Source organism: Enhydra lutris, unplaced genomic scaffold, assembly GCF_002288905.1.
Source record: "Enhydra lutris kenyoni isolate GAN:26980312 unplaced genomic scaffold, ASM228890v2 scaffoldscaffold27, whole genome shotgun sequence".
Taxonomy (NCBI): Eukaryota; Metazoa; Chordata; class Mammalia; order Carnivora; family Mustelidae; genus Enhydra; species Enhydra lutris.
Genome location: NW_019154111.1, coordinates 18530079 through 18544991, shown reverse-complemented (window position 1 = coordinate 18544991; position 14913 = coordinate 18530079). Strand labels below are relative to the sequence as shown.

At 39.2% G+C, this 14913-nt stretch overlaps 3 protein-coding genes across 8 annotated transcripts in view; all 3 read right to left on the bottom strand.

Annotated features, from left to right (window-relative positions):
- The window catches only part of LOC111151929 (calcium dependent secretion activator 2), a 532957-nt gene that overhangs the window by 356237 nt on the left and 161807 nt on the right, over positions 1–14913 (bottom strand). The window lies entirely within an intron of this gene.
- Positions 1865–2995, bottom strand: LOC111151930 (ring finger protein 133). Its single transcript, XM_022510150.1, has one exon. It carries the CDS (start codon positions 2993–2995, stop codon positions 1865–1867), a length of 1131 nt encoding a protein of 376 aa, XP_022365858.1.
- On the bottom strand, positions 5303–7365 carry LOC111151931 (ring finger protein 148). Of its 2 annotated transcripts, XM_022510152.1 has the most exons (2): positions 7341–7365; positions 5303–6391 (listed from the first exon to the last, which is right to left on the bottom strand). In XM_022510152.1, the coding sequence occupies exons 1-2, from the start codon at positions 7363–7365 to the stop codon at positions 5472–5474; spliced, it is 945 nt and encodes a 314-aa protein (XP_022365860.1). In that variant the 3' UTR covers positions 5303–5471. The 2 variants fall into 2 exon arrangements, with proteins under 2 accessions (XP_022365860.1, XP_022365859.1); XM_022510151.1 differs by lacking the exon at positions 7341–7365 and having other exon boundaries at positions 5303–6503.

The window sequence follows — 14913 nt, the reverse complement described above, 5'->3', positions numbered from 1 at the left end:
ATTCACTTCCAGTCAAACTCTTGGACAGCCAGTGGAAGCCACCCTAGCCACCCCATGAGCTGCTAGCCCTGGGGGCAAAGATACCAACAGTGGCCAGTCTGACAAAGTCAACTTATCTTGGTTTAGCCTCAGATCCTACTAGGTGTGGCCCCTCAAAGCATCCTCAGGGTCATGTCTTTTCAATGCGATGCTTAGTACCTCAGAATTTGACTTTATTCTGCCAGATAAACTGAGATCCTCAAAACCGCATTCCTACTAAATCCTCCACAGTATGGGTGCTCTACGGTTCTTTCAAAGGGCATCTCCTTTGATTAACTTAGTCCAAGTTCTCCAGGATTGGGTATAAAAAAGCCTGTGTGTACCCAGTCAGGTTTCACCCACCCCTCACCACCACCCCTGCCCCCCCGACCTGGTCGTCTTAGATGCACTGTGCTATGTGGCGATTCTCCCCAGCCTTAGAAGATTGATTCTCCCTCTTTCGGTCTTGCTTGGTATTATACTTAGAACCAACTATGGCCCATCCACCTGTTTCTGAATTCCAGTGTTAGCCTTAAACTCAAGAAATCACTCCTAACAGATCTCTCTCTAGTGTTACACAAGAACTAAAACCTCACTATTAGTCCGGGAGAGTTCAAAGGTCCTTGTTAAAATTATGCACGCTCTGGAGCACTGGGTGTTAAAATGCAAATAATGAATCATGGAACACTACATCAGAAACTAATGATGTACTATATGGTGACTAACGTGATAAAATAAAATTATGCATGCTAAATTGAAATAATGGATTGAGCTAAAAATCATAGTTTTCCATTTTGTCAAGATGATTTAGGGTGAAAATTTTCAGGATTAACTTCCCATTATTGTGTATTATGGGGATAAACTGCCCCAGTTTTTCATATTAACACATATTTACATTATGAGTAAAGTACTCATTCCTTCACTCCAAAAGTATTTGAGTGCCCAGCACTATGCTAGATCCTGGGAATACAGTGAACAAATCCCAAGTAAACACAATACAGCAGACACAATCCCAAAATGTCATAATAACATCTACATTGTGATACCTATCTCTCCAAAATAACCTAGCAGATTTTGAATATTTAATGGCAAAACAAACTGGGTAGTACGGTGGAACCCATGGGAAAACTAAACATCTATCATTTAAATCTTTCTACACATTATAAACATGTATTAATTATAAGCAACACTGGATGTAGAATTATTTAAAAGAGCTAATGTTTTGCTTTTAAAACTGCTATTATTATGCATATATGAATCGCATAAAGGGTACTAATAGCTTGAAAAGAACTGCTTGTTAAGAGTAACAGTAATAAGATTCCAGACAGCAAAATTTTCAGGCTAAGAATGAAAAAACACAGCACAATGACTTCAAAAGTAATATATTGCACTATATATATATATATATATATATATATATATAGTCTCAAAGCTATTACTCTTCCTAGCACGTAAAAGATAAATTTTCTTTTCCAAACTTAATTGGTGGTTTCTGTATAAGGAATATGCAAATATATTAATTTTCTTACCAAAATAGAGCCCAATATATGAACATTTAGGGGGGAAAAGTCTGTCCTTCATTTTAACATGCACCTGTATGTAGAAACACATATACTCACAGGAGTGACAGACACTGACAAAAGGTTAACATTTAGCAAAGGCAAAAAAGGAAACAAACAAACAAAAACCCTGCTAGGCCTTTTTTTCTGCTTGACAGAGAATGGAGAAAGTTAGCAAAGTAACAGAAAGGGATACAAAAACCACACTTCAAACAAACCAACTGCTTGTCAGTACTAGGACTTGAGTTGACAAACAGGTTTAATCCACTTCCTCAAAGGCCATGCTGTCAAGGTGAAGGAGGAACTTCTGCTACCGCAGGAGGCTGGCTGTCATTCTGAGGAGTGGGCTCCTCCTCCTCCTCCACCACACTGGTCACTTTGTCGGACTCTCTCGCAGGAGGAAGTTCGTTGTTTGTCCCCTCTTCGCTAGGGAGGTTACCAGACAATTCATTCGACATGAGAACTTGCAAAGATTCCGTTCCATCTTCAACATCCACCTGAATGCCCAAAGCTTTAAGAATGTCGCATTTGCACATAGGACATGTCCCATGGGCCAGAATCCAGGGGTCGATGCAATTCTTGTGGAAGAAGTGTTTACAAGTGAGAATACGAACCGTATCGTTAGGCTTATAGAGTTCGAAGCAAACTACGCAGCTATCTCCGTTGGGACTGATCTCCGCGTCCCCCTCCTTCAGCACCCGAAGCTGGAGCTGGCCAAAGGCTTTCTTGAGATCGGTCGTTAACCGTTGCCATCTCCGGTTCTGAATCCTTGCTACCCAAAGTCTCCAAATATGATAAAAGATGAAATATGCTAAAGTAGCAGTTGTGACAATCACAAAAGACACAAAATAGTGATTCATCCAGATGATGTGTTTTCTCCCCACCTCAACTATAGCTGTGACGTGAACTCCCTTCTGAATTAAGTGTAAAATCTCCATGCCCTTCAGGTTACCGATCATCACCACAACGATGTCTTCAAATGCCTGATGAGACATGGGAAAAACTTGATTACCAGTTCCGGGAAAGTTGTAGATGATCACGCCACTGGCTCCCTTCTCAACAGCTACCTTAACTTTCTGTGTGAAGGTACAACCTCCCCGTTCAACGAGTGCGAGCCAGGTCTCGGAGTTCTTTGATCTTCTGAAACTGGTAGCGGGATTACATGCATTTTGAGTTTTCCCCTCTGGTGGCACAATAACTCCTGCCACTCTCTTCAAAGTGGAGCTTCTTCCAAAGACTCCGGTTTCCCCCAACTCCGACAACATGCGATTCCCAACGTGAAAGGATATGTTCATGTAAGCAGTCCAAACAGCACTAGCTCTGCAACAGTTCTGACAAAGAAGCCAAAGAAAACCGAGTTTCACAAGCCAGGAAGATGCAGGGTTGTTTCCGTGAGTGCCAAGCCTGAGCAGATTCATGTCTCTCCTTACCTAGAGACTGAAGTGCCAACCCAACAGAAAGATGTGGCTTCCACATCTGTTGACAATCAATGGAGAATAACAACATGAGAAAAATCTTCTGAGTGAAAACAAGTTTCACAGTCTTCCAGCATGTTTTTTGTCAGAAATTCTTAAAGATGTCTTAGGAGGTTCAGATGTTTTATTAGAGAGAGAAAGAGAAACACTTTAGATTGAAAAAAAAAAAAATCGCAGTCTCACTAATGTAACTCCAGATGCTGTTTACAGTTGGGTAATGTGATTATGACGTAGAAGGCAACACAGCCAATTAGAGAAGAGCTTTGAGCCTGCTAGAAAAGTACTGGCCTAAATGGTTCAAATACTGTTATGGGTGATTTCTAGGTTGTAAGATCAACTCAATCCTTGAGCTACACGTTAACAGGTAGCACTTTCAACAGAAAAATATAAAATTCATACAACACGCGCACATACAAAACTTGAAAGCATATGCAAGAAAGCCACGGGATTGTCATTTTTCTTGACAATACGTCAAGGAAACATGTCATAAAATGGCAAGTTTTAAATAATTAGAAATTAGTACTAGGAATAATTATGTGGTAAAAGCAGTGGACTCTAATACCACTTTTGACTCACATTTGGTCACCGTGCCAGTGAGCCTATAAACCATTACACTAAATTTATTTAATGATGGCTTGCTCAGGTATGTTGGTTCACTTTGGTTTTGATTCTGATTTTTAAAAGGAGGATTTTGATTTCCAAATCCTGTTAGATTACTTCAGCTCCCCTTCTTCACTCTTACACTGATTCTCCATAGGGATGACAGCGGTAAAGAACACTAATCTCTTTTCTCCGCAGATCTTGGCATCTGCTACTGATCTAACAGTATTCTGAAGGAAGAAAGGAAGAACAGAAGCAAAAACTGGTATGTAGCAGTCTAGTTTAGCATAATTCATTTTAAGCAAAAACGCAGCTATTGATTTTAAAAAGAAAAACGTCAAGGTCCCCATTTAGAGTTAACCACCAACAGCAGTGTTAAAGGTCATAGATGCTCGGAACAAAACCTTTGTCAAAATCAACATCCCTGGTAGACCCAACCTCTACACACACACCCATTGTCAGCTCTGCCTTTATTTTTGCTACACTTATATCAATGGCACAAAATGACTCGAGACCAAAACAACCTGTGAAGTAACGAATGTGGCCAACCCCTGGTGCTGTCACACACTTTCTTGAAGGTTATCTCAGTGGTTCTTATCCACTAGCTAGGAAACCAAGAACTTTGACCTTGAACACAAAGGTCTGACCTTTATACACAGGACACTAAGAGACCATTTTGGTTGGGTCTTACCAGGACTAAGGGAGCTAGTTCTTTTTATGAAATGTGAATCAAAATAATTTGAGGCAGGAAAGGAGGAGGAAAAGGCCCTATAGACCTAACCAAAACAGAATAAAAAGAAAATATTATCGTGTAAACTATAGCTCACCACGGTCCATTTTCTTTCCCAAAGGCCATTAATCTGATTTTATTTCCATACAACCCATTCTTCCAAGTGTGTAGTACATAGTTTGTAGACTCAAAGTGCCATCCAAGTTGGATATCAATAGTTTAGCATTTCACCCAAAAGTATTTGTCAAAATCAGAACTCAAATCTTTCAGCCGCTTATTGTTATACATAGGTGTTTGCGTTTATCTACTCAAAAAGAGAAGCAAAATATGGCAAAATACAGAACTTGAAATGCTAATTAAAATTTTAGTTCCACTCTAGATCTATATCAAAATGGCCAGAGACACACTCACCACACACCACCAGTATTGTAAGAAAACAATTATTTACTAACGTCACTTCTAGAAAGGAAATCTGCTACCACAGCTAATTTACTATACTAGGATTTAAAGGGCTGTGGCAAACAAAAGTGATTTTTTTGGTGTGATCCTGCCCTAAATGAGGCTTATAATGATTTAAAATATTTTAGTTATATAACCAGAGGTGTTATCATCTAAAATAATTACTTAGAACACATTACTCAGTACCTTTGAAAACCATTTCCTGATATTAATTAACCATGGAGAATTAAATCAAGATCTAACTCTATAATGAAAGTTATTTAACAGCAATATTAGTTATCAAAAATATGGAAATAAAATATAAAAAAGAAACTTCCAAGTATCACGACTCACTGTGGCCTCAATGTCACAACCATTTTAGCTTGCAGACTAACTTGCTTTTAACATATACTAATATTCTTACTTGGATAAGGGCAAAAAAGTAGCAACCTAATGAAAAAACAACAAGTTCAAATAGCTGGGCATGATATGGAGTTTTATTTTTAAAACACACAAATGTCATCCTCTTTAGTACTTAGGTAGAGAAGATGAAGTTGTTTTTTTTTTTCTCTACATAAAGTGCTAAAAGAGAATTCATTTCATTTTAATCTTTGGAAAGACTTGGTTACATCTTCGGAAGCTTCTCCAGGTTTAAGTTTTCAGAATATCACACTTGCACATGGGGCATGTCCTATGGGCTAAAAGCCAGGGGTCAATGCATGCCTTATGGAAAAAATGTTTGCAAGTTAAAATACGTACTACATCTTGGGGTTTGTAAATGTCAAAGCAAACAACACAACTGTCTTCATCTGGATCTAGTTCCTTATCCCCTTCCTTGAGCACGCGCAGTTGAAGCTGACCAATAGCTTTCTTCACATCTGCTTTTATCTGTCTTCGCCTCCTGGTGGAAGAATTGGGCACCCTAGGTCTCCACGCACAGTACAAGAAAAGGTAAGCAACCGTGGCAGCCAGGAAGGTGAACAGAGACATGATATAATGGCTCAGCCATGGCATGTGCATTCTCCCCACTTCGATGATGATCGTCACATAGACTCCCTTCTGAATCAAGTGCAAAAGTTCCATGCCTTTCAAGTTCCCTATCATCACGGCAACTATGTTTTCTGTTCCCTGGTGAGACATGGGAAACACTTTGTTGCCCGTACCTGGATAGTTATAGATGATCACCCCATTTGCTCCCTTCTCTGCTGCCACATTGATCTTATGTGTAAAAGTACAGCCTCCCCGTTCGATGAGGGCCAACCAAGAGTCTGCTTGTTCAGGCCTGCTGAAGTTGGTCATAGGATTACAAGCATTCTGATTCCATCCTTCAGGAAGTACCACCGCACCAGACACCCTTTCCAAAGGAGAATGATTTCCGAAAACGCCACTCTCTCCTAATTCTGATATGATCCGATTTCCCACCTGGAAGGTTATATTCAGGTGGGCCGTCCAAATGGCTTTTCCTTTAGAGGCAGGAAGGCTAAGTAGTAGAAAGACGCTAAGCCTCAACAGTTGGGATGAAACAGAACTATGAGTTGAAGGAGTAATTCGAAGTAGGCTCATTCCTCCATCTGCCTAGTAACTGACAAACGAAAACGAAAAGTCAATTGTAAAACAAAGAAGCTAACTCCAATGGCTGGCAGTAGATATCAAAGCGCATCAATGGAAAAAGGTCTGCGTCGATCAAAGGTATGCTGCTCCTTCCAGCATTTTTATTTTTGGTACATTACGGTTCTTATAATGAAACAGAATAACAAGAGCTGTTATTACTACAATGTGATTTCAAGAAAATTATGACTTCCTAATGGGGAAATTGTGACATCAGAGGTAGTTAAGCCAATCCAGTTGCTTATATTAGAGCCTTGCATGCTAAAATCCTATTGGCCAAAAAGCTACTAAGCTAGGACTCATGGGATAGAACAATTTGAATAAACTCTAAAGCAATAAACAGGGAAATTTATTATTTTTAAGCCTTGAGTTTCTTCTCCAGTTCTGGATTAAATGAAAAGCTGCCTAAAAAATACTTTATATTCATTGTTTTTCTGTTAAGCAAAGTATAAATCATTTATGTATTAGTGTATGTGGTTGGCCAGTCACCAGTTCTCATGCATGGTTCTACGCTACCCAGTATTCTAATCTATGGACAGTAGGAACAAATCGTTCCCACTCTCTTCCAACATTAAATGCTTATCCCAGATTCAACATGAGGACAATAAACATGCTGTAAGACTGATACATTGCCAATATGCAAGGGGAATTCAACTTTTCACTAAAATAGTTACTAGGAACCCACTGAGTGTCAGGCAAACACTAAGCCTGGCTCATACAGTGGAGAAGCAAACGCACACACACCTATTGGCGCTCACTCTCTGGTGGGGGCAGATTTAAACACAAGCAGATGTATAGTTGAAAGTTGAGACAGTATGGTTCTGAGAGGAAAACCGGAGTATTAAGAATAATATAAAAGGAGCCAGACGTTGATTAGCGGTCCAAAGCATTGCTCCCCTAAGGAAGTGGTACTCAGTCTAAGACTTGAAAGACACATCAGAATTACCCAAGAAAAGAATACTATTTCAGAGAGAGGAAATGCCAGTTTCAAGACCCCAGCACAGCAAAGGACACAGCAAGTGGAAGGATCAGAAACAATATGTGTTTGGCAAGATGAGAGGAGAGAGTGCGAAAGGTAACTAGAGAGGGACGTAAATGTTACAACCAAGGGCTTTGGGTTAGGTCCCAAGGACAAGAGAACCATGCTGGAGGGCTCCAAGCTAGGGAGGCCACTTATAAGCATTTCAAAACATTCACTTGTTATCCAGTGCACTTTGGCTGCCCTCTGTGGGAAGTGAACTGGAGTCGGAGAGCAGAGCGGTGAGATGAGCTTAAGTAGACAGTGGCTTGGACTCCTGAAAGAGAGCAGTAGAGAAGCAGAGGCACAGACAAGTCTTTGAGTTACTGCAAAGGTTGAATTAACAGATGTAGTTACTGGAAGGGTAATAGCAGACTGAGGAAAGGATGACCACAACCGTCACCTATCACTGTATTACTTTATTGTTGCAAACCATGGCATCTTTACTGCTTTAAAGATCCTTTAATGCTGGTTTGCTTCTATTTGAAGTCTTCACCTGAAGTCTGTTTCAAGGCTTCAATAAATTGGCAACACTCAAACATTTGTTATTCACTTTATAGAGGACACAGCGTATGCCCTAGGCATGCTCTAACACCCTGGGGATACAGCAACAACAACAACACTGCCACAGACAAAAAGACAAAGAAACCAGAGGTGTGTTGAAAGAATTTTTCATTTTGATAAAAACATTTAATTGTACTCCCCTGCCTATAATATTTAATATTCGTTTTTAAAAATAAAATTGGAAACAAACTTGGATTGTTCCTACCATTTTCTTCGAGCATCATGTTGTAAAGATAGATAAAATGTAGACTTTTCCCAGCTTCAAACCAAGTGAATCCCTGGCCCATTCTATTAACATCGACGAAGCGAAGCCTGGCTAAGACAATGGTTTACATCATCACATGGGAGGCTGTTTACACCTGTGATTATTTAACATTTGGGGGTAGGATGTTAAGAAGACATCTCTAAGTCATGGGAATAAACAGCACAGCATAAGGAATATAGTCAATGGTATTGTAACAGCATTGTGCAGTGACAGATGGGAGCTACGCTTGTGAGCAGAGCATCACGTATAAACTTGTCCAAACATGTGTCCAAATATGGGTACGCCTGAAAGTAATGTAACATGGTGTGTCAGCTACACTTGAGAAAAAACGCCACTGGAATAGAATTTAAAACACTGGAATTACCTCCTTCTAAATGAGTTTATTAAAAAAATAAATCATTAAGTTGTAGAGACCTAATGCCCAGCATGGTGACTGTAGGAAATAATAATGTACACTCAAAATTTGCTAAGAGAGTAGATCTCAAGTGTCCTTATCTCTTACACAAATGGTAACTATATGAAGGGATGGACATGTTAACTAGCTTAATTGTTCTATCAAAATGTATACATATATCAAAATATCACATTGTACACCTTAAGTATATATAATTTTTGTCATTTATGCCTCAGTAAAGCTGGTAAGAAAAAACAATTCTAATTTTTAAGGGTAAAGAGTTTAAATAGTAAATATATTTTGGCTCAAAACATCTCAAATCTCAAGGTTCTTTGTATGTTTGGGAAGGCTTGACAAATTTACTAATTCATTATATTTTTCTCACCATAAGGTGAAGTGATTAAGGCAGTGAGAGTCTTAGAACAAATGTAACCATAAGAAACAATCCTTTGTCTTCAACACAGTGGTTTCCGAATGGGGGACAACGCTCCCTTCTGCAGGACACTTGGCTATTTCTGGAGATATTTTTGACTGTCACAATACAACAGTACTATTGGCATCTACTGGTAGAGGCCAGGGATACTTTCAAACATCCCAAAATGCATATGATGTTCTGTGAATTAATTAGCTGGTCCTAAATGTCAATACTAAGGCTGAGAAACTAATGGAACAGGCTTGGGAGGAAGGAACCATCCCAAAATTCACTTCTCCATGAAAAACAACCACATCTGAGTTCATATCAGGGAGTAAGTTTTTATAACTGACAATACATCTATCAAAAATGATGCCTTCATCCTATCACCATTTCCCATTTTCCTGGAATAGAAACAATGGAGAACTGCACAAGCAACCTATTAGTCCATGAAACCTCATTACAAACTGCATCTCTTTTATCAGGACCAGACCCCAGAGTCTTCTATTCTGGGGCTGGGATAGTTGAATAGAAAAGAAGCAGAAGGGCATGTGGGCTGAATGACTGATGCTATTCTAATCTGTTCCTTTTAGACCATTTATTCAATCTATAGACTTTCTTTCTTTTCACCAGCAAGGTGAAAGAAGTTTTCACTCTGAACTCTGCAGGACGATTAAACAGAACTGACTTATACTTCTATGGTCAGCTGATCCAGGGATTCAAAACTCCCCTCTCCTTCCATCTTGTCATTCTCCCCATGTACACTGCTCTTCGTCTTACGTAGGCTCACATCATGATCCCTGAAGGCAGCTCCTCTTGTTCCACATATCAACAGGCAGAATGGCAGACCCTCTAGAAGCACAAAGAGACTTTCCTTCTGCCACATCTCTAAAAAACTTGATGTCACTCTGGCTAGCAGTGCTTCACAAACCCACACCTAACGGAACCCTTAGAAATCAGAGTAGAAACTCAGGTTAATCATGGTTTACCTTGCTGGGGAGAACCCGTCCCCTAGCAAAGCACATGGTAAGGGGGACTGCAAACCTCACTGGTACTCTGCCACTAAGGGAAAAAGGTATAAACTGGAATGTGAGTAGGGAAACAAAACAGCTACAGGCTCTAAATTCCTTAGTTTTACCCAAAGGAACAACACTTAAATTATCATTAACCATAACAAACATGTAATGCACACTCTATGCTCTGTACTGACAGGAGCCAGAGCCTATATTACGAGGAACACAATATGGCTCTTGTATTAAGAGGGCATCATCTAGGCAGGAGAAAGGAGTTATACACAAATTCGGAATGCACATATATGTATCTTAACTTCCAGGTCTCAACTAAAATTTCAAGGAAGGTTATAATCTTCATTAAGTTGTGGGTGTGTAAAGCAGGTGACCTCTCTCTATCCCTCTGCTCTTCACCAACTTCTGTTAAGAATGCTCAAACTTTCAGAAATCTCTACTCTGATGAGAGAAATAGCCAAATGTATTCACATAGCATCACTCCAATAGTATCTTAAAGATACAGGGAATATTGGGTGCCTGGGTGGCTCAGTGGATTAAGCCTCTGCTTTGGGCTCAGGTCATGATCTCAGGATCCTGGGATCGAGTCCCACATCAGGCTCTCTGCTCGGCAGGGAGTCTGCTTCCTTCTCCCTCTGCCTGCCTCTCTGCCTACTTGTGAGATCTCTGTCAAAATAAATAAATAAAATCTTAAAAAAAAAAAAAAAGATACAGGGAATATTAAAAAAACATTGTTCAATTAATTATTTCAGAAGTCATGATACCCCAGGCTATGATATTAGAGATCTCCAGGAATCCACAAAACACACTGGATGTTCATTTAAGCTAGAAAACTATGTAGCTTTTCTGCAAGTAATTAAATGTAGCATAATGGGATTTGGCAGAACAGATTACTGACCCAAAGTAGTTCATGGAGAATCACCAAAAAGAAAATAAGGCTGATATTTTCTGAAAGTAGTTATCTTAAAAGATATTTAAAAAATAAAACAATCTTAGCTTAACATTTTACATATATGTATTTTTTTTCTTTTTTTTTTTTTAAATTTTACTTATTTACTTGAAAGAGATCACAAGTAGGCAGAGAAGCGGACAGAGAGAGAGGAGGAAGCAGGCTCTCCGCAGAGCAGAGAAGCTGATGCGGGGCTCGATCCCAGGACCCTGGGATCATGACCTGAGCCGAAGGCAGAGGCTTTAACCCACTGAGCCACCCAGGCGCCCCAACATTTTATTATATTTTATTGTAAACTGTAAGTTCTCATAAACAATGTATTTTCTCAATTTCTCCCATAAGTTAATCACTACTCTTACATATTCTCAGACATATGCAAGAAAAGATTAACATACAAATGGACCTCCTCCTCTTAATATTTCTCAACCCAGAGAAGAGTTCTGAGTATGGTAAAGTGAAATACAGTAAAGTTTTAAAATAACAAGTTTCTGAATTACCTTGAAAGTCATGTATTATGTCCTAGGGCAGGTCCAGATGTATGAAAAAAAACAAAACTTACTCAGGTTCTTCATAATTCTTTATATTAACCAACATAATGACTTTCAGTATCATTAAAGCTCTGGTAATTAAGAATATTAGAAAAAACAAACAGCCAAAGGACACACATTTTAAATCACCACATCACTAACCATGATTTCTTCACTAATGTGAGCCAGGATTACAATTCCTTTCTATTTACTGCATGCCTAACAGTCAGATGCATGAAGAAGCTTAGTTGTGTAAGAGCTCCAAAGCTCCAAGAAGCCAGGAGAATACTCACATTTCTCAAACACTTAAGAGCACTGGCTCAAGAGAGCTTGTTTGAATGAATGATTAACATTGGTCAGGTTCACCACACTTGAATGAGTACTTTCCCACTGCTTTAGTTTAGCCTTCAAAATTATTCCCACAGTGTACAGTTCTGCAATAGCATCTTATCTCCCATCACTGTTTTGCTTACCTTGGATTCATTCTGTTGCCAGAGCAACCTACAGACAAAAAGTAATAAAGTTTACAATGGCATTCATGTTTGCTGAAAACCTTAGATGGCTTGCTCTAACCAAAGGATAACACCCAAAAGTCTAAGAATGGAATATAAGCCTCTCCAGCTTGGTCCTCTTTCCTTAGATCCAGCCTCATTTTCTACCATTATCAGTCCTGAAATTTATGCTTTCTCAATTCAAACAGCTTATGGTTTCCTGAACTATTACAGCAGTCACTATATAAGACCTTACAAAGGCTTTAACCCTTGTGCAAAACTATCTGTCTCTATAGTAGGTAAGCTGATTGCAAATGACACCAATTACTTCCCTCCCTCTAGCGACACCACTTGTAGGTCCTTCCATCAGGAGATGGGATTTATTTCTATACCCCTTGAATCTGGAGGAACTGGTGACTTACACAGGTGAATAGACTGGGACAGAAGTACTGATATGTCAGTTCTGAGCCTAAGCATCAGGAGGCCTTATCCTCTTCCCCATTCCCTATCTTCTAGAATGCCAACACCCTCAAGTAAAGAAGACTAGCCTAATAGATGAGAAGAAATTACTTGGAGGAGAGCCTAGGTATCCTCACTGAAACTACTCTAGATCAATCTACAAATGGACCAATATGTGCAAGAGCCCAACACACGTAAAGATGTCTGTGTGATCATAAGGACAGAGTCTAGGCAAGACCTTTAGACTCACCTAGTCAACCCTAGACTTCTGAGCAGTAACAGATACTGGCTCTCATTTTTTAGTTTATGAAAAAAAAATCGTTCTGATATAGTTTTGGGGTGGTTTATTGTGTAGCAGTTGATACAGCTCCTCTACAAAATTATCTATTAATCTCCTTGAAGGCTGGGACTCAATCTTACTTTTTTTCAATATTCATCCTCTACTACAATATCTAGCACATCATAAGTTCTCAGTGAAGGTTGAATAAATTGTTAGTGTCATTATCCTCCATATTCTAACCTATACTATGCCTCATGCAATAATACTTAGTTTTATCTTTATAAGGGTGATAATTGTAGAGCATAATATAGTTAGAATATGCATCATGAGTTCAATCTTTAATTGTTCTGTAGACTTAATATTCCAAAGTGGATTTCCTAAAGCCATACTTGAACATAAAGATAAATAAGCGTTTAGGATATGACCAAATCCCTTTAAAATGTAATGGGTGTAAACCAAACTAATTATATTCCACTCTACATTCAGAATTCAAGGTTCACATGACTAACACTAAACTGAAGGACAATTTTTTCTTCTCAGTCTACCTAGTTAGAACATAGAACAGTAACCAACGGAGAAGGAACATATTACTAACCAAATGTGAGAAGTAATTGGGGAAAACCTTTACATTGTAACCTTTGCATTTAGAAGGACAGAGGGAGGAGATGAAGGCCCTTAAGTAAACACAAGATTAAGGACAATATATGACAGTATGGTCATCTTACTTTGATCCCGGGACAAAAGACATCTTAATATTAACTTAATCATTTAGACTGGATTTTTGCTTGAAAGGCTGGAGAACAGGCAAAATATACTCAATAAAGGGGGGGGAGGGATACCAAAGCAGAATCTTCTGAATAACCACCAAAACTTGTCCTGTTGTCTTAATAGACTATTTTGCTCCTGTAGTTAACAAAAGTCAACAATGAAGACCAAATGTATATGAAAGGCTGCTTTTGAGGCTCTGCCTTTTTAAAGTTGTTCTAAACCCTAAAGTAGTTTCTAGACCTTCCTAAGCCAAAGTCAGTCATCGAAGGTTTCTATGTTTTGCCTTCCTAAGACCAGTCCCACTGAGCACAGTTAACTCTGAGTAAGCTCTTAGCAGTCAGAAATAGCAGGGTAGAGGTAACTAAGAAGATTTTCCCACTTAGATCAGTTGTATTTTTCCAGGTCACAAAACCTTTCCTCATTTATAAGGTAATTGAATTCCTCCTGGGAGGCAGCAGACAATCAGCAACAGGAGAGTGGAGTCATCATACCCTCAGCAACTGTGCTGAAGCCCCCAGCTGCGTGACAGACCTGCTAGGAAACCCAGTCCTGACCACATGCTAGGTGAGTGAGGGGAGCCACAATGAGCCTCCGTTTTTTCATTTGTAAGGCTGGAGAAGTACCGTTGGCCTCCCAGCACCACGGAGGAGCATCAGATGACCACATCCATATTATTGGTAAATCACCAAGTACACTGCTGGCGTGGCAGGGGCTCCCTAACTGGGCCCTCCTTCCCCTTTCTGATTCTCTACAGCCTATTCCCCTCCATTTTCTACCAAATAAAGTTCTTCTCAACCTTCAAGACTCATCTCAGTCTTCCCTTTGCAATCTCCCCAGAGGAAAGCACCGGCTCCTATGACACATTGTTTTTGCATCTATTTGACAGTCAAACTTGCCATATAGTACACGTAGAGGCCTGCGTCTGTTCATACTTTAGCTTGATTTAAAATGTCTTGTGAGGAGCAGTGTTCACTTATTGTTGTAAAACCTGTGTTCCTCCCCTCCTTGCTGCTGTACTAGTACAGGAGCTAGTACTCAGTCTCTGTCAAATGTTTGACTTTTCAAGCATTTATTCTTCAAAGGATTAAGATACACCAGCAGCTATGGCAACCTCTGCTTTGTAAAGCCACCCATTAAAAAAAAAAAAAAAAAAAAAAAATATATATATATATATATATATATATATATATATATATATATATATATATAAACAGGTGATGATTTGACAAGTCTTTCCTCCACTAAGAATGACCTTGACAACAGTTGTCCAGATAATCCTTATTTAGTACCATAGGACCATTTTATCTCCAAAAGAATTCCATCCACATGTCTG